Below are 25,176 nucleotides of genomic sequence, written 5' to 3' on the forward strand. Positions count from 1 at the left end.
CCACTTGCTGGGCCTCAGTCTTCCTGCACCCTTTTTTTATATCATTTCTTTAATATTGTTCAGATATTTTTGTCGTATTTATTTAAGCCAGTCATCATTTATTTAAATATTTTATTGTTAGTAGTTCATTTATTTAATATTTTTGTTTTGGGTTTGATTCTGTTTTCTTTAATAAGTAATATAGATACTGTTTCCATTGACGGCTACTGGGCATGGTGTCGTCGGCTGCTAACTTGACGTCACGATCGCCGGACTGAGGGAGCGAGAGGAGTCGACTGCGGGCGGTGGTGGAGAAAACGTTGCGGGACTGCTCCGCGCTCACGCGCGGAGGTTTCGCTGGGCAGACGAGCCAAATGCCTCGGCACATGGAGAGGTGGCCCGTCACCAATTGTGCACGGACTGGGGACTAATTTTGTTGGGCACAAATGGGAGTGCCTTTGCTACGGATCGCCGGCACCTGCAAGGTAAAGAGGCCCCCGCCAACAGTGTTGTGCATTTTGGAGTTTGACTGCAATACATCAAATTTTGGTGACTTAAACATTTGTGCACGAATTCCTTCTTGAAGACGTCTGTTTTACGTGTCTTTAAAGTAAAATGAATAGGCCTATGCTCTGTCCGTTTTATGACTGCTTATAAAGAAAACTAGAGAAAGTTTATTGGACTTTTTAAAAATATTTTAAGGAAGTTAAATTTATAACTAAGCCCTTATGATAACGTATTTTGCTTTTATGAGACCTGGCATGTAGGAACTTCAACTTTAATGCAGTGGCTCGTTTCATATACGGTGTTTGGTGCAGACACTTTTGACCTCGCTGTGCAGTTGCGTAGGTCAGGGAAACAGCTGTGATTGCTTACGACTCTTTAAGTAAAACGTATATATTTAAGACTTTGAACTCTACGTAAAATATTAAATAAGAAAATAATAATTATATAGTTGTATTTATTTAATATACGCTTTTATTGTAACTAGGCCTTTTTGTATAGGATTTTTGCTACTGGCTTATACTGAAATATTTAAATCTATAATTTATAGGGGTTTTAAAGGTATAATTATTTGTGGTATATTTAACTATCTATAGGTTTGGTACAAGACGTACTGGTAATTGCCATATACGCAAAATTGTAAATTCATTGCCATATTTTGTATAATGATGAAGGCTTTTCTAGTAAACCTCTCTATTTGCGTTTATTCTTTTTTTGTACTTAGTTACCAAAGACTAGCCCTTTGTTTGTTTGCTACTTCTTTATGTTTACGCTCGGCTACTCGGGTAAATAGTGATTTTGACATTTATTATTATTTAAAGTGTTTGTGGAACAGTATAAAATTTACCCAGTGTGTGTCGGGGATGCAACCCCTTTTTCTTCGGGGAAGGAAGGCGGGTTTCAAAAGGAAGGCTGTACGATCAGTCATTGTCCGAGCACCAGGCCGAGTGGTCGTTGTTCGAGCGCCGGGCCGAGCAGGCCGTGGTCGGGCGATGGCTCCGTGTTTCCTCCTTTCCGGATGTACAGTTTAATTTTTTTTTTCGTGGTCTGTTGTGTGGAATATTTTGTGATTTTCACATGAATAAAAAAAAACAGGTAATACATCGAACATTACGTATAAATTACTTCATGACCTGCTACCAACCTGTATGTTCACTCATCACCTAATTTTAAGCTAGCCGGAGGTGGTGAGTGGTGACATTTGGCGGCTCAACGTGTGGCTGGCATGGACTTATACACGCCCTGAATATGCAAAATTTTCAGAGAACATTTTTTTTCTCAAAAAATAAATATATATACGTCAAAAACTTCAAATTATGCACACATCCATCAATCATCGGCTGTGCTGTTTACCACCTGACTGTTTCAACGAGTGCTTTGTCCACGCGTCGTGAAAACCACGAGAGACCGAAGCTGCGAGAGCCAGGGGTGTACAGTACGCAGAACTTCGAGATCGTCACATCGCAGAACTTCGAGATCATCACTTTGTGGAACTACGCATAACTTCAAGATCGTCACATCACGGAACTACATAAAACGTCAAGATCGTCACATTGCAGAACTTTGAGATCATCACATTACAGAACTACGCAGAACTTTGAGATCGTCGCATCGCGTAACTACGTGGGACAGTGCACCAAACACAGCAAGTCAACTAAGGTTGTAATTTTGAAACTTATTTTTTTTGTAACACTGGTTAGGTAGAAATCTTTTTATTTTGTTTCAGTGAAGTGTAAAACCAGCTAAATTTAAACACAGGATTTTCCATGTCCCCAAGAAATATCCGGTAACACATCCTGCAGGGCATTTTAAAAGCAAGGTTATGGGGGGTTTTCCGAACAGATGATACAAGGTGAACAGTGAGTGTTTGGATAATGTGGAGGAAAAAATTAGCAAAATAAGAGGTAAAGCACATGGAATCAGGAGTTTGTGTAAACAGATGACAGAAGTAGAGACTGAGATGAAAGCATTCCCAGAAAAGCCCAAAGATGAGGTTGCCGAGGAGCTAATCAAGGAATTGAGTTCTGCAGATTGCAGAAAAGTAATAAAAGGAAATTTTGTGATAAAAGGACATTTTTTTCAAAAAACCTAAAAAGTAATGTGCCAAAATGTGGGTTGTGTGTACTGAAGAGTTTACAAACTAAAATTTACACACTCATGCATGTGGAATCTGGACACCATGAAGTGAAAAAAACTGTGAAACATTTTCAGGGGTTTTGTGGTTTGAAAAATGTATACCGAACTGTAGCCAAGAATGTAAACAGTTGTTTGTTATGGGCACAGACAGAAGTAATGAATGAGAAATGTACAGGGGTGATGCAACCTCTGGAAATCGTGTGTGTAGACTTGTTTGGTCCACTGCCTAGATGGAGGGGTGGAGTCAAATATAGTTTTGTTGTGTTTGGTGTTTTTTTAATTTTTTTTTTAAATTTTTCCATTTTATAATGTTTTCAGAATTTTTTTTGATAGTTTTAATTTAGTTTTGATAGTTTTAATTATGTACATTTTGATGTTTTGTATTTTATAAGGGTTTTTGTATTTTTTGAAGATTTGTTATAATATAATATAGGAAAGTATACATAAGATTTATGACAGCAAATTTTTATGATGAATAATAGCATTTTTCACAAGGTTTTTAAAGAGCAGGAAGGCTATACACATAAATTTTGAAAAAAATAACTATATTAAGGTTTTGTTAATGTGAATTTTTTTCTGTGGTTTTGAAACAATAATGATAATATATGTATAAATTCTCTAGAGTAGACTGATAATAAATTTTATTTGAAGAAATGCTTTACATTGTGATAATTTCATTGCACTTGGGTAATGTTTTGTTAGTATAATGTTGTATCATAGGAAGGTGTTAAATGGAGTTATGTCTTCGGAAAAATGATAGAATTTTGAAAAGGTTTAATGTTTTAAATTAAAGTGCCACACATTTGTAATTGAAAATGTGTAGTTGGATTGAATGACAGGGTGTCAACATCCTATATTAAAGGTATGAAATGTAACACTATAAGTTAATGAAAAAACAGTGTCGAGTTTTTAAGCTGCAGAAGCAGTTGTGTGTTCATGATGGCCTGAGTTTAGGCGAATTTTTCGTATTGCCCTAAATAAGTAGCAAATTTTTTTGGGTAGTGTGGTTTGTGAGGCAGCTGGGGGGCCAGGAGGTTAATTTTAAATATGTTTCCAGCATGGAGTCCGATGATTTTTTGCAAGGGTGCGTCCCTTCTCCTTGGTCGCTCCCACCCCTCATCAATGTTAAGATATGTGCTGCTGCTGCTGAAAGGGGAGATATAGTTTGAAACCTAAGGAAGGTCATTTGTTCACGTAATTTGTTTTTTGAAGAAGAGAAGCGTACGACTCTATCATAATGAAGTATTTGTCATGTCAGGACTGTAGAGTTGTCAACTTGTTGTTTGTTGAAAATTATTTTAGAGATTGTTTTAAAAATCATTTGAGTATGTTGAGTAGAAATTGTGAGTTTTCGAGACTTTTTCTTAAGTGGCAGGGAAGAAAAAATTTTGGGTGTCACCCACATTTGTAGAAATTGTTATTTGAGTGCATTGAAATGTTTATGAAGTATGTAGGGACTTCAGAGATTAGGTTTGAACAGATTTTTCTCATTTTTTTTGGTGCTTTTGTAACTTCTCAGTGAAAAGCTTTAGTTTTTAACTGAGAAGTTGGAGGGGTAATGTAACAACCCAGATTACAGCCTTCCCCTTGCAATGCAGTAATAATAATTTGTTATAATTTTTTTGTCAAATTTCAGGTTAGATGTAAAATTTTATTTTTTCCTTTCAGAAGTTATTATGAACGTAATTCACCGGGTTTATTGTTTTTATTTTTAAAATGCATGAGTTTATTTTAAAAGTAATTATTTTTTGCTGGCTTCTTTGTGTGGGAAGGCATGCTGATATAATTCTCCTTCGTTATTTCCACGACCGAGGCTTTGGTTCACATGCTAGGTGTTTGAATCACTGTCACGAGAGTGAGAGAGAGAGAGAGAGAGAGATAAAATCACTGCATCGTGGGAACAGAAGTAAGCATTTCGTGGAAGTTTTTGTTGCTATGCGCCGTGATTGCCTGAGAATTACGTCAGCAAGCCCAGGTCACTGCCCGCACAAAGGGAAGGAAGGCTGTAACGTCAGTCATTGTCCGAGCAACGGGCCGAGCGGTCGTTGTTCGAGCACCGTGACGAGAGGTCGTGGTCGGGCGATGGCTCGCATAACATAATAATGTTCTGTTATTAAAGTACAACTTTGCGGCTACGGTCCGGGCTACGGCTATTAACTTTTTCCCAACATTTTGATTAATTAGAACTTTTTTTGACCGTAGTCGTAGGTAAAGCCCACAGCGAGGCGACAAAGGGTTTTGTCCAGCCGTCGCTGCCCGTAACTTATACGGGCAATATAATTTAATTTGTAATAAGAGTATACGTGTTTTTCTCCTTTCTGGATGTACAGTTTAATTTTTTTTTGTGTTCAGTTGTGCTGAATATATTGTGATTTTTACATGAATAAAAAAAACAGGTAATACATAGAACATTACGTATGAATTTCTTTGTGACCTGCTACCAACCTGTATGTACACTCATCACCTAATTTTGAGCTAGCCGGAGGTGGTGATTGGTGACACAGTAATAAAAGTAACAGTATTAACACTTAATTAACAAGCAAACAAGTAGCAAATGTTTTAACAAACTTTGAGAGATGCCTAAATAAAGATTGAGACTTTCAGAAAAAATTTGATAACCAAAAGTCATTAATGGAAAGAACATTAAAAACTGTTAGTTTTATATTTTGACATTTGAGAACTTAGTAGGCTATTCAATTAAATTTCTGGCACTAAATTACTCTGAATTTTTTATTTAAAGAGATTTATAAATATCATTTAGTTCAGCAAATAATAAAATTATACTTTTAAATAAAACTAATCATCACTGAACATTTCAAGTATAAAAGTGATATTCAAGTGATGGGAACTATCTACGAGCCCACATACATTCTTGTTTACATGGACTATCTGGCGGAAGAAATATTTCCCTGCATATTAGACGAAGGAAACATTCTAAAGGACGTCAAGAGTAAAACTTCACAAAATATGGTTCACCATGTTAGTGTTAGTATGGTAATTAATATTCTGCTTATTAAAAAGATTTTGTTGATTAATAGGGGCTCACTCACATACAAATATGGATAGAAAAGTGATATAATTAGCATATTTTCCTTCAGAAACTAGGCTATTAAGTCAAGAAGAAGAAACATTATTATAACAACTTCCTAGTCAGCTGGAGTAATAAACAGAATACGACTACTGTTTATTCAGGGTCGTTGGTACTCCTTCAGCTCAGATAAGCATAATAATTTTTTTTTTCCTTTCCATTCATAAATAAGACTAAGAAGGTCATTTGTAAAATAAAATTTTAAATGATACAACACGGTTTGGTAAATTGTGGATTTGAGTACATCGCAGGTAGAATCATGTTGCAGAAAAAAAAACATTAGAAAATGTTTAACTACTTACAGCAACAATATTGGCCCACGTCTACCTCTTCTGATGGTACTAGTATCTGTATGTGAGAGAGAGAAAGACAGTCTGTTTACTGGTGCTGGGAATAGCAGATGTTGAGCATTATTTATTACAGTTAATTCCTATGTACTTGATTCTTTAATATTGAGGAATATCACTTAAAATATAAACTTATTCAACAGGTAGAAAGTGAAAATTGAGACCTGCAATGAAAGGAGATTTGAAAGCAAGTGCAAGTCATATATCACGGGTGAATGTCATATCATTACAGTTTACAGTCAGAGTTCTGCTAGAAAACGAAAATGCAAATAAAAATGTGTGGGTCAAGTAAAAGACATGTAGGGCAGCAAAAAAGGTAACAATATTAAATACCTGCAGTTTATGAGAAGAAAATGTTACTTATCTCTGATGACTAGTTATTAACATAAAATTTAAAAGAATGTAAAGCCTGTGTTATTTTTTTCCACAGGTGTGCTTTTATATGAAATGATCATCTAAAACTCATAGTGAAAAGATATGCCATGTAAAAAAATTATTTTTTTATTTTGCATCCTGATGACACTTCCTGCTAGCACTGACTTCCTTCAGGGCAGACTAGCGTAAGAGGGCGAAGGAAAAGTGAGGGGGGACAGAGCACACTGCCAGCATTTTCAATGATTTACAAACCACGTGGTGCAGATTGTATCCATTAGGTGACGGTTAGTATCTATACATTGACAATTTAAAGAAATGTTAAAAAAAAGTCAGTGTGTTGCTCATGCATTTACAACTTTCATAGGGTGCATTCCATACTTTACCACTTATGCTACTGCAAAAACCATTTTTTTTAGACAGGATGTGTTCAACTCCCAGAAAAATCTCAGATAATCTACAATGCAATGGTAAGGTAAGTTGCCTCCCAACCCACCAAACTTCCACATTTTACAAAGAGTCTAATGCAGTCTTAAGTTAAAAATACGTATTTTGCTATAGTGTGATGTCTTAAAATTAGGATAACTCATTTGGGATTGAAAGAAAATTATCTATACTGTCTTAAATTTATTTATGATTTCACTTCTTCAATTCTAAGACGTGTATTTAATAAATTGTGGGTTTCTAAAGAAAACATGGCATGCAGATACTATCTCAATCACACATCAAATTTACTTTGATTAAAAAATGCAGAATTTTTTAAATCAAACTTAATAACTTATTTACCTTTGCAGCAGAAAGTTTAAGCGGTATTTTGGCAATCAGGCTGCCCGTTCGAGAACTGAATACGTGTATGCTATCCCGACTTCCTTTGTCAGCTGCCATGACCATAATATTTTGCCCATCGCACGATATCGCACCAGACTTGAATGGTGTTGACGAAGAGCAGCGTACCGGATACTCAAAGGAATATAGACGAAACCCATCTGCAAAATAAAAAAAAATTATACTATCATAAATTTCGTGACAATGTAAAAATATGTATTTTAGGTAGTGTTTTGATGAAGTCACCTTTAAATATTTTAAACTAGCGGTTACAATTTCATTTTGGAGGCCACGGTGGTTGAGTGACGATATCACTCGCTTCCCAGCAAGGTGATCTGGTTTTGATTCTCAGTGTGGTGAAACCTGATATTTTTGTAAATGGGAAACATGGTTGTTGTAGCATAAGCCAATCGGTTTTCTACAGAATTCATTCCTACATTATTTGATACACCGCACATGTGGTTCACTCATACAAGATTTCACATAACAAACCCTCTGACATGAGCATATATGCTAGAGCAAAAGCTGTGCATGGCAATTTATCATTGCATTGCAGAATTAGTGGTTTGTGGACAGTTAAGGTGGGCCCGATTAGTGGGAGGTTCTGAGCAGAGGTAAAAAGGAAATAATAGCTGTTGAAAATGATTTGACACCTAAGTTTAAAAATATAGTTGACATGTTTGATTAATTATGTAGATTGTATAATCCTATAATTTTTAAATTAAAATCATAATATATTTTGGTGTTTACATAACAGTGCACTTACTAATTTTTGACTAAAAATGCTCCATGAGACCAAAACAATTTTATTGACAAGCCTTTAAATATGTTTGTCAGGATTTTAGCTTAAAATTGTCTAAGCAAAATTGAATCAAGCATTTGAGAAACAACATAAGTCACAAACAACAGATTTTACAGAAAGTGAATAAAACGTAATAGTCAATGGCACGTGGCAAAATATGTATATGTGATACTATGGATACATTACAACGTTAATTTACTTCTCTTTAATGTAAAAAAGAAATACATTGTATTTACAACCCCCCCAAAAACTATATTTAAAAATGCTGGACTTAATGTATGTTGTTTCTCAATTTCCTACATAAACTCAAAATATATTGTTCTGAAATGTGCTATTTTTGCTTTAAGGTAGTCATAATATTCCACAAAACATAATATTTATTTGCGTACACAAAGTAATACTATAAATTTGCTTAGAACATAAAAAAATACCAATAATTATATGAATATAAATGCATTCAGTCCCTAATGCACTAATCTTGCTGATATGAGAAAGTCTATACGATGTAGGTTTTTAGATCTACCTTTGCATATGCGGCCTACACCAACTTTAACATTGAGAGATCACTTTTTAATACAAATAAGTATGCACACATCCCTCTTCAAAATGAACTATTTGCTGATGATGTGCGGTAAAGTCTACATTGATGTAATTAATCATCAGGCTGGTTTTGCGTTACTTCAGTTACACATGTTGGCCACAAGAATAATTCATTATAGAATGACTGGCAATCTTCTGTGTGTGGCAAGTAGTTTTGCAACTTGCGGAGGTCATCTATTTTGTTCTGGTTGATAGGGATGCAACCTGCAGGATACACCCTGTTTTTTGGAAGAACAAGGTCCGCAAGTGTGCAATTGAGAACCCTAAAATGGTGCTTGACAAGGGAATCAATAAATGGCCGTGCCACAACAAGTCCAGCATTGTCACTTGCATAACTGAAGTGCATGAACTGACTTGGTTTAAAGCTTGTTTTCTGGTCTCTAGGCACAGATTTTCCATAGGACTGTTGTGACAGCACATTCCTCTTAAAATACTTGGGCCACCATTGCTTGAAGTCGAGAATGCTGATGGAATCTGCTATTACAACCGTGAAGGATCTCTTGCAGGATGAAGTTACAATTATCTCAACATACTCCTTGATGGTGTACACTCTGTCGTACTTCTTGATTTTTCTCTTGAGTACTGAGAAATCCCTATCGCAGGGCAGGAAAGAGTGTCCTCTTATTGGGAAGTAATGTTCGATATGTCTAAAACGTTTAAGAGAAGTCAAAGCAGACAACATTCTGATGAATGTATGGTTCTTATTTTGTGCGCTGCACCCATCAGAAAATATGTACAACTCTTTGACTCCCTTCAATGACGTATTCAAGAACTCCAAAACAAATGAACATACCTCATTAGGCCCCTTTGTTCCAATTCCCTCATGGTACACAAAGAAAGTTGCATTGCCATCTTTGAGATTATGTATGCAGAAAACACTGATGGTTAACTGTCTAAGGTAAAACACCTCCTGGACTGGAATGCAAGGCAACTGTAAATTCTGCATGAAATCTATGCAAATGGCTCCCAAATCACCCGTTTTATCAGCTTTGATTATCTCGCTGATTTCCTTTATTTTCGCTGAAAATTTCTTAGCCCGACGCAAATGCACACATTTTTCTGCTTCAGCAACTTTCTTTGCTTTTTGGTTTAAAAAGGGGCTTTTAAGTTTTATATCCAACTCCTTACAAGTCGCACATGTATCTACCTGGGGTTGTCCAAACGACAGAGAAAAATGCTCTCTGAAAACTTTCAGATAGAAGCGATAGTTTGCAGCTGACATTTCAGGGTACTTCTCTTGGAAGAGCGAGTACATGATCTTGACGTCTAGCTTCTCGCTTAAGTAGTGGTATTCTTTGCTACTGTAGTGTGATATTTTAACTGGAAAAGAGGATATATGCTGTTTAATAGCATCTATTACCAACCCTGATTTGGTATTACCTGGGATTGATTTCCCACGCATATCATGTGGACTTTTACCTTCAGAGAGCAACTTACAGAGTCTACGAACACGTTCCTCCGAGATAGCATGTATGTTACAAAAAGCTGTTTTACATACTTGATGTTTTCCTGAACTCGTTGATATCTCATATACATATGTACATCCTCTTGATGGTTTTGAAGAAGCTTCCTTTGAAATGCGACGTCTACGTCGCATCACCTTTTTTGTGGAAATAAGACTCTGGAGGTAACAATCCTGTTCATTTTTGGTATCTAAACTTGTAAATTTGTTAAAGACCTCTTCTTGTTGAGGTGGAGATACAACCGAGAAACATTTTCGTCTGCATCTGCAACACAGAGAATAATGTCAGCATAATTTTTCTGCAATTATTTCTTGTGCACTAACAACTTGTCAGGTCAATTCATTGTGCATTAAAGTATTGTTAGAAGTACTTATGTGCATTATGTTGTCTCACAAAAAATGTAATAAAACTCTACAAACGTACACAAATTTTATATCGATAAAACTTGATAAAAAATTAAACAAAATATGCAAAACATCTATGAATATCTAAACGTTTTTTATGCAACTGAATTGAACAGAATTTCATTTAACCAAACATTACATATTTTTTCAGGAATGTTTAGAAATAAGTGTAAAATATGGTGTGCTTATGGATTCAAAATGCATATAGTTAACTTACTTGCAATTTTCACCCTGTTTTTTTGCAGGGATTTCTTTTCCACTCCAACTAGTATATGCTTCACACTTTACACGTGCTCTTTTTATCTGTTCAGACTTATATCTAAATGTATTTCGACACCCTTTCTTGCGCTTTTTACTGTCAGTCACACATTCATTGTCACTGGAAGGTTCCATATCTTAAGCACAACAACAAACACATCAAACTGTTTCTTTGTCTATGGTGTTGAAACTACATTACTACAGTACCATAGACAAATAATATTTCACCATGCATCAGTGCTATCTGGTGAGAATAGCTTTGAGGCCAGCCAAGAACTGCCATATTGGATTTTATAATTTTTCATCACAGCTTCTGTTCTGTGTATATAATGTTTCGTTACGACATAACATAAATTAGAGTTTACCAAATTTCATAAGATGATTATAGTTTTTATATATTTAATATTTTTAATGTGGCAGCTCTGTTCTAAAATATATAAAAATACAATATTTAATGGGGACTGTTCCTGAAATAATAATAACAGCAGCAGCAGCAGATCAACACTGGATTCATAAAATGCACTATGTTATGACTTGTAGTTCCAAAAATGAAGTTACAAAATGCACATTTCTTTCATAGTAAAGTTATATCCTATGGCTTATCGTTATAAATCGAGTTACAAAATACACATTAATTGCTGGTTATAGTGATAAATGTAACAATTGAATATGGCGAGGCATGTCCGGCCTTAACACACTAAATCTATGGCTATACAGGAATAAAGCAAATTGGTGCTTTGTGGTGTTTGAGCGGGGTATTTGAGAAACAACATAAGTCCTGGACTTGTGTTGTTTCTCAAATACATAGCAATTAGAGAAGGCTATATCTATGCAATGATTGTGTGGACCTACGTGGTTATTTGCCAGCATGTACAACTACCCTCCAACAAACTGTTATTGTTGATAACTCATTTTCGCCAAAATGTGGACTTATGTTGTTTCTCAAATTCCCGATTCAATTGTTTGAAATATCTTAAGTCATAGGTTCTATCATCACTAGAAGTGAACATTATTGGCAACAAATTAAAAAAAGCTATAATAATAAGAGTTCATTTAAATAATTGATTTTAATATTGTGCAAATAAAAATATTCCCAATATATACATACATATATGAAATGATAAAAAAATATTTTACAAAAAAAATTTTTAATGAAGAAACTCTTGAAAAACTACATGGCAAGTTAATTGTTTCTAGTCATTCAATAATCTTCCTTGCTGTGAATTTGATTCAGTATACACCAGGATGACAACCATATTGGCAGTGCGATTCGTATGAAGGTGCTCAACTGAATAGAGTTCACAACAACATTAGCATGCTACAATTCAAATGTGCTTTAACATCTGATTGCGATCAATTTAATCCTATCACTAGCGCTGAAACATTGACACAGTAGTGGTTGGCAAATATATTTGAAAGTGGAGATCAACAACTTGAATTAAATTTAACAGATATACGTGGACAAAACGTGACAAACTAAGCTACGGATCGCTACTTTAGCACTGATACATGCTGAAACTATCAGCCTCATCAAAATATGATGCTATGCCCCCATACATATTTTTTTTGTTCCACGGACTCGGCAGTAATGCTAGGAGGCACAGGTTAGCTAACAGCAAAAATGTTACATGGTAAGCGCATGAAAACAGAATTCATACAGCGTTACAGAGTTAGCCAGTGAGTCAGTCAGCGAATCAGTGATAAGTATATTTATATTTTATATTAACTTTCATTTCAACAAAAATGCATCACTTGCTACCTGGTATTGTGCGAAGGATTCCTGTCGCCACAGTTTTTGTTATTTCAGCATTGCCAAAATCCTCTAAGGTAGAAATGGCCAAAAACCGCATTCCATTTTCTAGCAAAACAACTTGTTTTATACCTGGCTGTTCTTCTTTGAATAAAACTTGTTCAGTTAGGCGATTCCAAATAAGAATATTACCAGACTCAGCAGATATTATAAATCTGGAACAAAGTAAATATCTGTTGAAATTTTGAAACAATGCCAACAAGATGCTGTTAAAATAACATCAGCTTACTTACTTCAGCACAAAAGTTACAAAAAAATTCTATGCTTAAACACTTCAAAAAACTACAAAGCTTGATAGTAATCAATGCTTCAGAAGATCTTAAAAATTGAGTAAGATTTTTAAGACTACGATTTTTAAAATAAACGAGTGTGGAAACAGCTTCTAGGTGATAATTTTTTTAACATAATCTTAGAATATCTAACACATCTTTTTAAAAGTTTAGGTATATGGGTATAAAATTTTTTCGAAGATAATTGAGAAAAAAAATATAGGCTAAACGTTTTTTGCATATCAATTAATTGACAAGTTGTACATAATACCTGTTATTGAGTTTTAAAAAAACTCTAGAAGTTCCTCTGGTTAACTTGATGTAAGTTTTTGGTCATACGCCATTGCTAAGCTTAACCCAGTGATGTTCATTGAAACGGACTCCTATGTTTGAAAGTGACGCCAGGTGCGGCACGAGGCAGAAGCCTGTGGCCGTGCCATATGTGTGCTCTGGTGGTGGCCGAATGCTGTGTAAGTGTCCCGGACGGACAGTTGGTATGTGGTCGCCGACGGACACGGAAGACGTCAATGCAGAGGGAGCAGTTGGGAGGTCTTAAATGGTCACTGGCAACATGGTGGTCAAGTGTAACAGTCTAGGCGAGCCGGTACGCAAGGAAGTCTTGGAGGGTGCCAAGATCAAGCTCATGCCGGCAGAAAACTACACACGTTCGGTGATCCCGGAACGGCGGTCAAGTCGTCAGGTCCACAACCATAAGGGTGGACTGTGTGGATACAAAAATATGTTCTCGTAGCATATCATCGAGAGAGAGAGTGATGCCTGTGGCTGCAGTGAAGGAGCTAACTGTAAACCATGCATCATCATGCCCAGGAAGACTCCAATGGGATCAAAGACAGGTGACGTCATCGCCAGCAGAAACGGCCGCAATGCAACCTTTGCATTAAGTGCCCGGAACATGCAGAGATTAAATTTGGATCCATCCATGAATTTAAATAAACCAGAGGTAGACAACTTAGATTCTAGGGATTATCTACTCATAATGTAAAATGTAAAACTATGCTGTTATTGTTATTGACAAAAGGCCCAGAATAATATATTTTTTTTTACTTTATTTGTTTTATTGGCCAGTTATTATTTATTAAATATGAAGGTTAAATTAAATTTTCCATTTTAATTACGCCATTAAGCCATTGCAAATACAGAAAATCAAGATTGCAGTGGAAAGCAAGTGAACACACAACAATTTCTCATGCTGAATACCATGGTGATGTAGGTATGTAAAGTTTCTCAAGTTAAAAAATATAATTCACTTTAAAATGAGAACACTAATTAAAAAGTGTTCTTTTTTAGACTGTCCATGTTTTATATCTCTTATGTTTCGTACACCTACAATGTAACTGTATTTTTCACATATTCCTCTTCATTTTGATACTTGAGTGCTTAGTAAAAGATGGCATTTAGAGTCCATTTTATGAAGGAAAATGGCAAAATCTCATATTGAAGAGTTTTGAAATATCCAAGTTTGACTTATGTATATTTGGTGAAAAACTTGATTGCAAACCCAACCACTTTACTTAGGTCCTAAATAACCAGTTCTGTAATTAATAAAAAAACTTTGGTATGATAAATAAAGTTAATAATTTCAAATGTTAATAATAAAAACATGATAAAATTATGAAAGGTTTAAACTATTTTGTCTTGGTACGAATATTTTATTAACATACTACTAATTAACTTATTTAAATTTGGTATTTAATCAATAAAAAATTATTTTCTGAGCAATCAAGAACCTTGTTACTGTTTGAAGCTAGATTAAAATTCTAGTAAATTGTTTTAACCTCAAGCGACATATAAGCGAGCTAGATTTCTTGGGAAAATACTGTAGCTTCTCTACCTATCTTGTGTTGTTCTGTGGTTCCAGTTATTACGACCTGATTGTCATAGACTTTCAACTCAATAAAAAACAAGTCATGAATTGTGACACAATGTTGAACTTGCCTGCTATCTGGTGTGATAACTGCATGGGTGACAATGGCTCCAAGAGGACTGTCTGCCAGCCGGGATATTAGCTTCCCAATCTGAAGATCCCAAACACCAACACAATTCCTTGTGGCTGTTACGGCAAGTCCAGCCGATTGGCACAGATGAATTGAATCAATCTGAAGTTCGTGTCGGTCAATAACATGGACTTGCTCAAAAATGTTGTTGATGTTCCAGACTTTTACAGTGCGGTCAATTGATGACGTTATCACCTAGAAATATAAGCTGTTTAATATCAATTTACTAAAAAATAAGTAAAGTAAATATAGATAAAATGTTTGTTCAGCTTACAGAATTCCAATTGCCAATCGTAAGGGGTTCGAGAGCAATTATGCGGCCAAAATGAGCATCCAATATTTTAACTAACTTTCCATCGCTCATGTTCCACACGTATAAGTTTTTCCTGCAACCAGGAAAACATGTTTATTTTGTGGATAGATGTTCTTTAAAACTATGACATTTTGTAAGCTTACAACACAGTCAGCAGGAGCATAAATAAACACAATAGCATTATGATTACCGCACTCCTGCCACAACATAGTCTCTTGTAGCTGATACCATGCACGAGTTGGACTGCAATAGACGCGTGGAAATATTCCTCACACCGTGTGGAAGGGATAGTGCCAAAGCAGCCGCATTTGAATTGTTTTCCGAAACATCCCAAATGACAAAGCTATTGTTTCTGGTGCCAAGAAGAGTGTTTTCATCTTTGTCTAACTTCAGCTGAAGTAGTTCTTCGTCATCTTCACTTTCAGCAACTGGCATCTCTTTCTGCAATAGAAATAAGTGCTGCAGTTAAATAAGAGTTAGCTAACATGTTCCTTAAAGCAAATAATAAAATACATATATTAATGTAAGAAATTACCAATTGTACTAGTGTTCACATGGCAAGTAAAATAATGAAAAACTTGATGCATACAAACTCTATTAAAACATTAACAACAAAGTAAATAAATATTTAATAATAAAATGGCATTTAGTTCGTACTTGTACACCCAAGGTATTTTAAGAATCAGTATATCATTACAGATACCGAAAACCCAAAACAAAACATCACAATGTACCTGCAGTACCTATAGAGTATCTGGGAAAAAAATTATTATTATTATTTTGTGATTTCTATGTAGGCATAATCTTTGATGCAATCATTTGATGAGGGTGGTAATTATGCTTACAAAAAATTGTTTGTAAATATTTTTCTTGTCGTATTAAAAATATTTTGCTAGTATTAACTTCCTACACACTGTGAACGAATTTACATGAGGCTCTAGGTTGCAATGCTGTGACGGTACTTATTTTACAACACAGACTCGTAAACATACTGAGTAACTTGACCAGGGTCTGCTTCCCTTGTTAGAGCCTGATACAATGCAACATTTTTCCACCCCCTCTTTTCTTCAAACCCCCGCATTTGTGTGTGTGAATGTCATGTGCTTGAGCATGTATGTGTACATGTGTGTGTTTAAACTGGCATTCAAACAGTGTGCCAGCAACCCCTAGTGTTAGCAGCAGTGCCAGCATAGCACACCGCTTAAATATGTAATTATAACATAATTGTGTTTTAAAATGTTTTGTTATGCCAAGATAATATTTATTTACAGCAGACTCTTAAGGAATCCAGAGGAACGTGTATTACGGATGGACCTCAACTTATCTGGGGGTGCATTGAAGTAAGGGTTTGTGCAACTCCAAATAATATAGCTTAATTTAGTAAGTTGAGGGCCTAGGTTTCTCATACCTCCAGTATGTAATGGATACTGATGAACACCCACCCCTCGAAGTAACGCTGCTTGATTTGTGCGGTTTCGAAGTAATGACCCCAATAAATTACAGCATAATTTTGAGTAGTGTGGTCATTGATTCAAAGTGTGGCCATGTGGCCATTTTGTGTAGATATTACCTTTTTTTTTAAGACAAATTTGTAAATGCTTATTTCCCTTTTTAATTCTTTCTTTAATGTATTTTATCATATTTGTTTTTTATATTTTTATTTAAATCCACGATTTAATCTTTTATTTTAAGTATAAAATGTAGGCTTTAGTTTTGTATTTTATTTAGTTATGTTTTGGAGTACGTGTTGCATGAAACTTCTGCGTGGGAGCGTGAGTGCTGAAGCGGGTGACGTCACGCGAGGCAGCACCGTACCAGGTGGCCAGGTGGCCAGGTGGCCAGGTGGCCAGGTGGCCAGGTGGACAGGAGACGAGTGGACAGCTATCGCAGGAAGGAGGCGGCCATGCGAGTCTGCACTCCGCGGGCAAGGATGGCTTCACGGGCGTGTACTGTCGAGTACACGGCTGGCATCGTCTACGCAGCACAAGGTAAAGAGAGGAATGATGATTTCCTCTTACTGTGATGTCCAAGGTGCGAATAACTTTGATATGCTCGGGCAAGTGCCTGAACTTAACTTCAATGTACAATATTCACGCAATTATGTGACAGTTACACATTTTTTGTATAATTTGCTGCAAACTTTGATTCACGTAAATTTTCTGGTCTGTTGGTGCTGATTTATACTAGCATGTGTTGGCTAGATTTAAAAGACAGGCCCAGTAAAGGAATGAAAAGAAATTGTAAAGTTTGAGGAATTTTACTCAAGTTGTATAATGCACTGTGATCTTTGGTTTGTATCACATAATTTTAAGGACATAGATTGGATTAACATATTATGTGAGTTTGTTCGGGAACATTTATTTTGTGTATTTACAGTGATCAGCATTTCAGTAAATTTCAGCGCTCAGTCCTATGCACTGTTCGGGTTGGTACAAGCGAGACAGTTTAACTTTACCGCGGGATGTGGCAATACAGTGCTTACTATTTTATATTTTAAATGAATAGTTAATTTTGCATATATTTTTTTAATAATTATTATAATGATTAATAAGATTTTTCTCGCTGTATCCAGGAATCTGTTTAAGCAACTAATAAAAAATGTACAAGTCGCATGTAATGTATTTCATGGAACATAATATATGTTTAATTTTCAGTTTAATTGGCTTTTTAGCGCTACCCCACTTAAGGTCTTATTTTGTTGGGAAGGTTGTTTGTTCACCAATTTATTTGCATTTTAATTCTCTGCTAGTTTATTTATTAGGCCTGGCACCTGGAATTGTGGGCGGTGTTTGGGTCGTCATTTATTTTGTCGGAAAATAAAATAAGTAAATATTTTTTCTATCCTTTACTAATTTGTGACGACCATCCACAGAGTGTCAGGGACGTCACTATTTACGCTTTGAAAGGGCAAGAAGTAGCGCTTTTTTCTTATACGTGAATGTTTACTTCAGAGCATGCACACTGTCATCAGCACTTGTGTAGCATTAAATACAATGGAACGAATTTTCAACGTGATGAATCAACAAAAAATATTTAGCTATTTCCTTAATAGCTATTTGCTTCCTTCATTGCGTATTCATCTCTGATGACAATCTGAGTGTTCAGCCAACGTTAATATCACACCATCCTGTATGTCAGCAGCAGCTCTGGAGAGAAAAGTCAAAACCTTTCAGGGATAGTTTACCTTGCACCTACTAGGATGTGCTAGTGGCAAATAATGGCAGATACACATTTAGTAAACAACAGTGTCTGGAATTACATTAGCATGTTAAAAAATCTTTCTAATAATAAAAAAAAATTTGTTTATGATATTTTAGTTCTTATTAGGATTGAAATATATCTCCTATAATAATAACATTATTATTTAGTAACTCAGAAATGTTGTAAGAGCCTCTTGGAATATTATGCCAAAACCTTATTATATTAACAAAGCAGTCCATGAATTTTTTGCATTTAACTTCAGGTTGTTTAGTCTCAAAATGTTACTCAACATTTATTTAACTATACTTCAAATGAATTTAGACATATATTAATACTGTAAATTGATTTTAACAGGAATAGTGTTTTGATTAAAAAAATTTTCAGCAAGCACATTTACCTGATTGGAAAACAAATTATTTTGATTAACATGCACTCTAATGGAGAAAGCATATTTAATTAACACTGTTTTTAGTAGAGCTCTATTTTCCTGGAACAATTATAGCATTTCTTAGAGTGGTGAATGTAATATGAGTAAATATATTTAATTTTTTTTTGATGTAGTACAATAGTTTTTTTTTTAGTTTGTTATTTTCAAAATATGTTTATAATGGCAGTTTACTTTAAAGTCATTTTTCTTGACATCAAAACATGCACCTCTTTCGCATTCGTGAATGAGTGACATCATGGCTAGTGGATGGTGCGACAGCAGTGATGCAGGGCAACAGTGAGTAAAGTGAGCGCAAGTGAGTGATGACAGTGGACAGCAGGCACTACGCAGGTTGTGCGCAATATGCTATTTCTGTTCAAATTAGCACTTTGCTACAATATATATTTAAAGTAATTAAAAGGAAGGAAGGTCATCTATCAGGAGCCTCCAACGACCCCATTATCTTGAGTTTAGCTTTTCGAGTTTTTTCCCCTATGAAGTGTTCGGTTAATTAGTGTTGGTATCACCCGTATAAGCTCAAACACGTGTCGAGGAAATCAAAAGTGGTAGAAGTTTTATTAATTATTCTAGCAAGTTTAGGCTCACAGTCCAAATTAAATAAGTTGTCCCCAGTTAAAGATTAGAAGAATCCCCAACCCACTAATCCTTATTCATCACCATCATTAATATCATTCTCATTAATATAGGTAATAACATATAAAGACAGAACATTAATAAATATGTGGTTGATTCAGCTTCCTCCTCCCCCCTTTTTAAAAAATTACCTCAAACAGCTGAGGAATATTTCTACAGTGATTCTATTTGCCAAGATATAAAATATGACATGCTATCCAGAGTGTCAAGTGCTACACCACATGTTCAAAATGTATACCATGGGCATTACAAACATGAAGATAATTTCAATGGAAAGGCATGTTTAGTGCAAAAAAAACAACACATATTCGCACACCTGTCACAATATATTTTTATGTTTGGTAATCAGTGGTTTAGCATTGTAAGATGGTGGGATGCCTGGCTTTCCCTTGCAAAACAACAAGATATAAAAATTATATTTTAAAAGCACTAGCTAAAATCGTACATTCATTCAAGTGAGCAATTTGAGCAGGCAACCAAGTGTTACTTTGCTCATTACTTTCTGCAGTTATTGCCTCATTGTACACCACAAGGGTTGGCTGCAGTGGCGTAGCGTGGGTGGGGCGGAGGGGGCGGCCCGCCCCGGGCGGCAGCCCGCGGGGGCGGGTCGCCGGTGAAGCGGGTTGAGATCTGATCTATTATTTATTCATTACATGTGTCAGACACACTATAATGTTCTATTTTTATCTAAAATTTTGCGCACCAACTATTTTTTAATATTTATTTAAAAGAAAAACTGCGAAATCACTGACAGAGCTCTTTATAACGTTTGTTTGTTTACATACGAACAGCAACATCGCATCACGCCGCGCCGCCCGGCGCGCGCGAGCCGAGTTGAGCGGCACTCCTTATTATGTTCATTACTCATACAAAATCTTTTGTTTCACACGTCGGCCCGTGTCGATGCCTCTCTTTCGCACTCATTGAATTTAGTACTACGCATTGTACTGTAAAGTTTGACCTTAACCCAGGGCAAACCAAACAACTTCCGCAAACCGGGACACAGTAAAACTCATATATTGCCCCGTACCGCGAGCGCAGGTAAACCCAAAAAAATATTAAAACCCAAACTAATAGCAGGCTTAAAAAAATACTAATAAGGTTTCGAACAGTGAGAGGAGGCAGCAAGTTAAAAAGACACAAAATTTATATGACAACATTTAATATATTTATATATATATCATAAAATCGTTTCATCACAAATCGGTGCATCCATCATAAAATACATACCCTATTACTACTTATAAAAATAGCTTTATAATAATACTAAAAAAATACTTTAACAATTCCCCCGAAAAATTATAATTTGATCATATACTTCGGAGCTCCGAAAATTGAATATAATTACCAAAAAGACGTTAAAAATATATAAGAACATAACTCCGATAGACTATCAAACTTGACTATATTGTCGATTGAACAAAAATTGGCTGCTAATATTGATTTTGACAAAGTTATTTCTGACTTCGCTGCTCATAAGGCCCGTAGAATACGCTTGTAAAACCGCTCATCCTATTTTAACTTCAATAAAAGGTACCTCATTGCATGTGAAATTTAATTTTAATTAAGCACCTATACAATGGGGGCGGCAAAATGGTTTTCCCGCCCCAGGCGCCGAGATGGCACGCTACGCCACTGGTTGGCTGCAGTTGGTTTTGGGTGCACTGTCAAAATGTGCGGTGTGCCAGTGTCAAGCCAAGGGTTCTCGGATCATCTACCTGATGAATATAGGCTTGAAAATTGTGAAAACCATTATTGAAAGCCATTTACAAGCAGCAACACATTTATTCTAAACAAGTGAAAACATTGCATAAAAAGAATACAGAGTTTGTTTCATTATTTTTGAAGTAAAACCTGTGTGTGGTTATTGAGATAAAAATCTTTTTGCTGTGTTTTACTGTAATGCATTTCATAAGAATAGTTATTTTATATTTCGAAACTGCAATTTATTGCTGGAATAATTGTTCATGATTATGAAAAATTATGACATTGGGTGCAATTCAAATATGTTTACATTAATACAGAAAGTTGTAACTGTTGGTACCGTTTTATTTTATGTTTAGTTCTGTGACGTGTGTGTCACGTCACATTTGGTGGCAGTTATTTTTGTGTACTGGCGCAGTGTTATTTACCGTTTGCCGTGTGGCGGCGCGAGCCGTTCCCTCAGATTTGGTGTTTTGGCCGGTGTGGATCTAGGAGCGCGGGCACGTTTCAGATTGTCAGGATCTAGAGCCGCTCGTGCTTTCGTGAGGCTCTGATCGGCTATTTTCGGTACTCAGTGTTTGCGTTTATCATGTGTTTTCCGTTTGGTGGGTTGAGGTTGGTACCTGTGGCGCGCTGAGTTGTTGACGAGTTTTCTCTGGGGAGGGGCTGTCTGCTACGAGCCATGGCCTGAGTGGGTTACCTTTTACTGCCGATGGAGTGGCTGCGGGAATGAATTTCATGGCTGTAACTTAGTGTGGAAGTTCGGTAAATCCTTGGTGGAATATAAGAACTTAAGTTACGGCAGGTTTTGCTCCGTCGGTTATACCATGTTCGAGTGCAGCAGTGTTCTACGCAGTTATTACCAATGAGGAGAAAAATTTTATTTTTAGTATATCGAGAATTTAAAAATTTTGTACAGTGGGCTTAGTCGCTAATGTCGTGGACGTCAAATGGTGCCGTGCGTGCTGCTGATCCTTCTTCAACCCTGTTAAGGCTTGTCTGCGAGGCTTCTTGATTGGATATCTCCGGAAGTAGATGGCAACAGATAAACTGTAAGTTTTGAAATTTAGTCTTCGTCTATATTACGTCAGACGGACCTTCTGTGGACCTTCGCTGGGTAGACTTTGTGGCCTACGCTACGCCGGTATTTTTCACCTTCGAGATAACTTTTGAATATAACTGTAATTTTTTGAAGCAATTTTTTTTTTTATTAGACACAGCCGCAAGTAACTACGTCGTCAAGTCTGGAATTGAGTGGTTACCTATTTGGGAGGGAAATTGTTAATATTTTATACCCTTTATGCGAGTTATGCGTACTGGGTAAATTTGTTTTTTAATGAGATTTTATTGTAATTTTTTGTTGCAATTTTTATAACATTATAAATTTTTATGTAGGTATTTATCAAGTTAATTTCGAAAGGTGTGTACTCAGGTGCTCGATAGGGTATTTTGTGAGGCAGAAAATTGGCTGTGAACTATTATAATCATTTATCGTATATACATATTTTTTCTTTACTGCCTGATTATGAACTTTCGAATTGGACTGGAAAAGTTTGAGGCAACAAGTAATTATTTTGCCAAAAAACATTGAATGAGTAGATTAACTGAACCGAGCACCTAATTTATTTTGTGAAAGGTGGTAATATTTTATATTTCTATATATATATAAATATATATGTATTTTAGGTTGCAGTTTTAAGTGATATTGTTTTTTTTCAAGTAATATTGTATTTTATATTTATTGTGGTGGTTGTTGATGTTAACCAAGTCAGAACAGCATCTAGTTCATGTGCGACACCCGTGGTGCACCGGGGGGGTTATAGGTATACTTGTTATTTTATAGTGTTATGTACTTCTAGTCAAGAGGGGCGAAGCCTGATATACCCTGTTGTTAATTGTTAAATTTAATATCCTTATATATTGTTTGGCATGTTCTGCTTATATTTGTTTTATGGTCATATAAAGAACCAAATAATACATAACTAACTCACTATTTCGCTGTATATTCTTTGTATCCTGCCTTCCGCAAATTTTTGGGTCTAAGGGGGGTACAGGCTGCGCCACTCTGCTAAAGCGAGAGCAGTGGTGTTAGTTGCGGTTTATCTTGGGTGGTAGTATCGTTGTGACAAATCACCATTTATTATGCCGACGGCGTGGGTTCAGAAACTATCAAAACCAGACTTGAAAACAAACTTAATTGCTGCTGGTCTCACAGTTGAAGAGACTGAAGATATTGATACCTTAAGGAAACGGTTTGTTGCGTACTTAAAAGGAAATAAAGGGGATGTGCAGAAGGGGTTTTGCTTCATCAGAAATGTGAGGGAGGCACTTGTAAGAATTTTGTCATATATAAACAGATTCTTTATTTTGTCAACAAGCAAGGTAGAAGATTTGCTTGGGTTCCTAAAGCTGCGAGAGCGATGGTTCTGCGCTATTTTCATGACACCCCGGTGGGAGGCCATATGGGGGTTAGTAAAACAGAGGCCAAGATTCGTAGGGAATTCTATTGGGCTGGCATGCATGAGGACATAAAAATGTATGTGGCAAAGTGTTCCCACTGTCAGTTGGCTAAGCAGCCCCAGAACTCCAGAATGGGCCCTTATTCTGTACAAATCCCAGAGCGGGTATGGCAAAGAGTCTTTATAGACATCTTCGGACCTCTTCCTCGATCCAGTAGCGGAAATAACTGCATCTTATTGTTGGTTGATGGGTTCTCTAGGTTCATCATTCTGTTCCCTCTTAGGGATATGAAAGCCAGTACCATTAGTGGAAAGCTAGAACGTGAAGCCTGGAAAATATTTGGTAGTCCAGAACTCTTAATTTCAGACAATGCTTCCTACTTTACTTCTAAAACTATGTCGGATATGTGCTTTAAATGGGGTGTGAAGCAAGTACACACAAGCCCATATTACCCTTGCCCAAATCTAGTCGAACGGGTAAACAAGACTGTCAAAGTAGCTTTGACCATTTTTCATCATCGAAACCAAAGGTTTTGGGACACAGAGTTGCCGCTATTAAATGTTGCCTTGAATTCAGTTCCTCATGGAGCTACGGAAAAGTCACCTAGCATGGTTCTATTTGGTAGAGAATTACCTCATCCCTTATTGAGTATATGGGGAATTTCTCCCTCCTGTTTTGAGGCCACCGGAAAAGAGTTGGAGGAAATCTGGTCCGAGGTGGACAAATCCTTGGTGAAGGCTCATCAAACCATGAGTAAACGCTACAACAAAGGTCGCATTGAGTGCAATATCAATATTGGTGATTTGGTGGTTTGTCGGAAGGTTACGTTGAGCAAAAAGGTAGATTTTGTGTCGAGCAAGCTTAGTTTGGCATATGAAGGACCTTATAGAGTCCAAAGTTTCTTGACCCCAGTCACTGTAAATCTTGTGGACCTTGAAGATGGCAGAGTTGTGAAGAAAGCTCATCTGTCAGCGGTGAAAAAGTATATTCCATCCTAGGAGGTTGTGTGGATTTGGTTGTTGCTTTAGGCACCAGCATCCTCTGTCCTCTTGAGATCTTTCTTTTGGCTCCTTGATGTAGTTTTTGTTGATCTCCTCAGTTTTTGGTTTGTGCATCCTTGTTTGTTTTGGTGTGGTGAGTTAGCATTGGAGGTAGTTGACAAATTTGAAGCTTTTGTTTCCTTTGGTTTTTCTTTCCCGGGGGGGTGTGTTTTTAGGAGGGGTGGCTGTGACGTGTGTGTCACGTCACATTTGGTGGCAGTTATTTTTGTGTACTGGCGCAGTGTTATTTACCGTTTGCCGTGTGGCGGCGCGAGCCGTTCCCTCAGATTTGGTGTTTTGGCCGGTGTGGATCTAGGAACGCGGGCACGTTTCAGATTGTCAGGATCTAGAGCCGCTCGTGCTTTCGTGAGGCTCTGATCGGCTATTTTCGGTACTCAGTGTTTGCGTTTATCATGTGTTTTCCGTTTGGTGGGTTGAGGTTGGTACCTGTGGCGCGCTGAGTTGTTGACGAGTTTTCTCTGGGGAGGGGCTGTCTGCTACGAGC

At 36.4% G+C, this 25,176-nt stretch overlaps 1 protein-coding gene across 1 annotated transcript in view; it reads right to left on the bottom strand.

Annotated features, from left to right (window-relative positions):
- The window catches only part of LOC134528942 (NACHT and WD repeat domain-containing protein 2), a 122,263-nt gene that overhangs the window by 22,798 nt on the left and 74,289 nt on the right, over positions 1 to 25,176 (bottom strand). The window contains exons 21-25 of the mRNA XM_063362610.1: positions 15,376 to 15,626; positions 15,147 to 15,258; positions 14,814 to 15,067; positions 12,538 to 12,743; positions 7,213 to 7,412 (exon numbers count right to left, since the gene is read on the bottom strand). Of these exons, the coding sequence (XP_063218680.1) occupies positions 7,213 to 7,412; positions 12,538 to 12,743; positions 14,814 to 15,067; positions 15,147 to 15,258; positions 15,376 to 15,626 (1,023 nt within the window). The remainder of the gene's footprint in view (positions 1 to 7,212; positions 7,413 to 12,537; positions 12,744 to 14,813; positions 15,068 to 15,146; positions 15,259 to 15,375; positions 15,627 to 25,176) is intronic.

This window comes from Bacillus rossius, chromosome 2 (genome assembly GCF_032445375.1).
Source record: "Bacillus rossius redtenbacheri isolate Brsri chromosome 2, Brsri_v3, whole genome shotgun sequence".
Lineage (NCBI taxonomy): Eukaryota > Metazoa > Arthropoda > Insecta > Phasmatodea > Bacillidae > Bacillus > Bacillus rossius.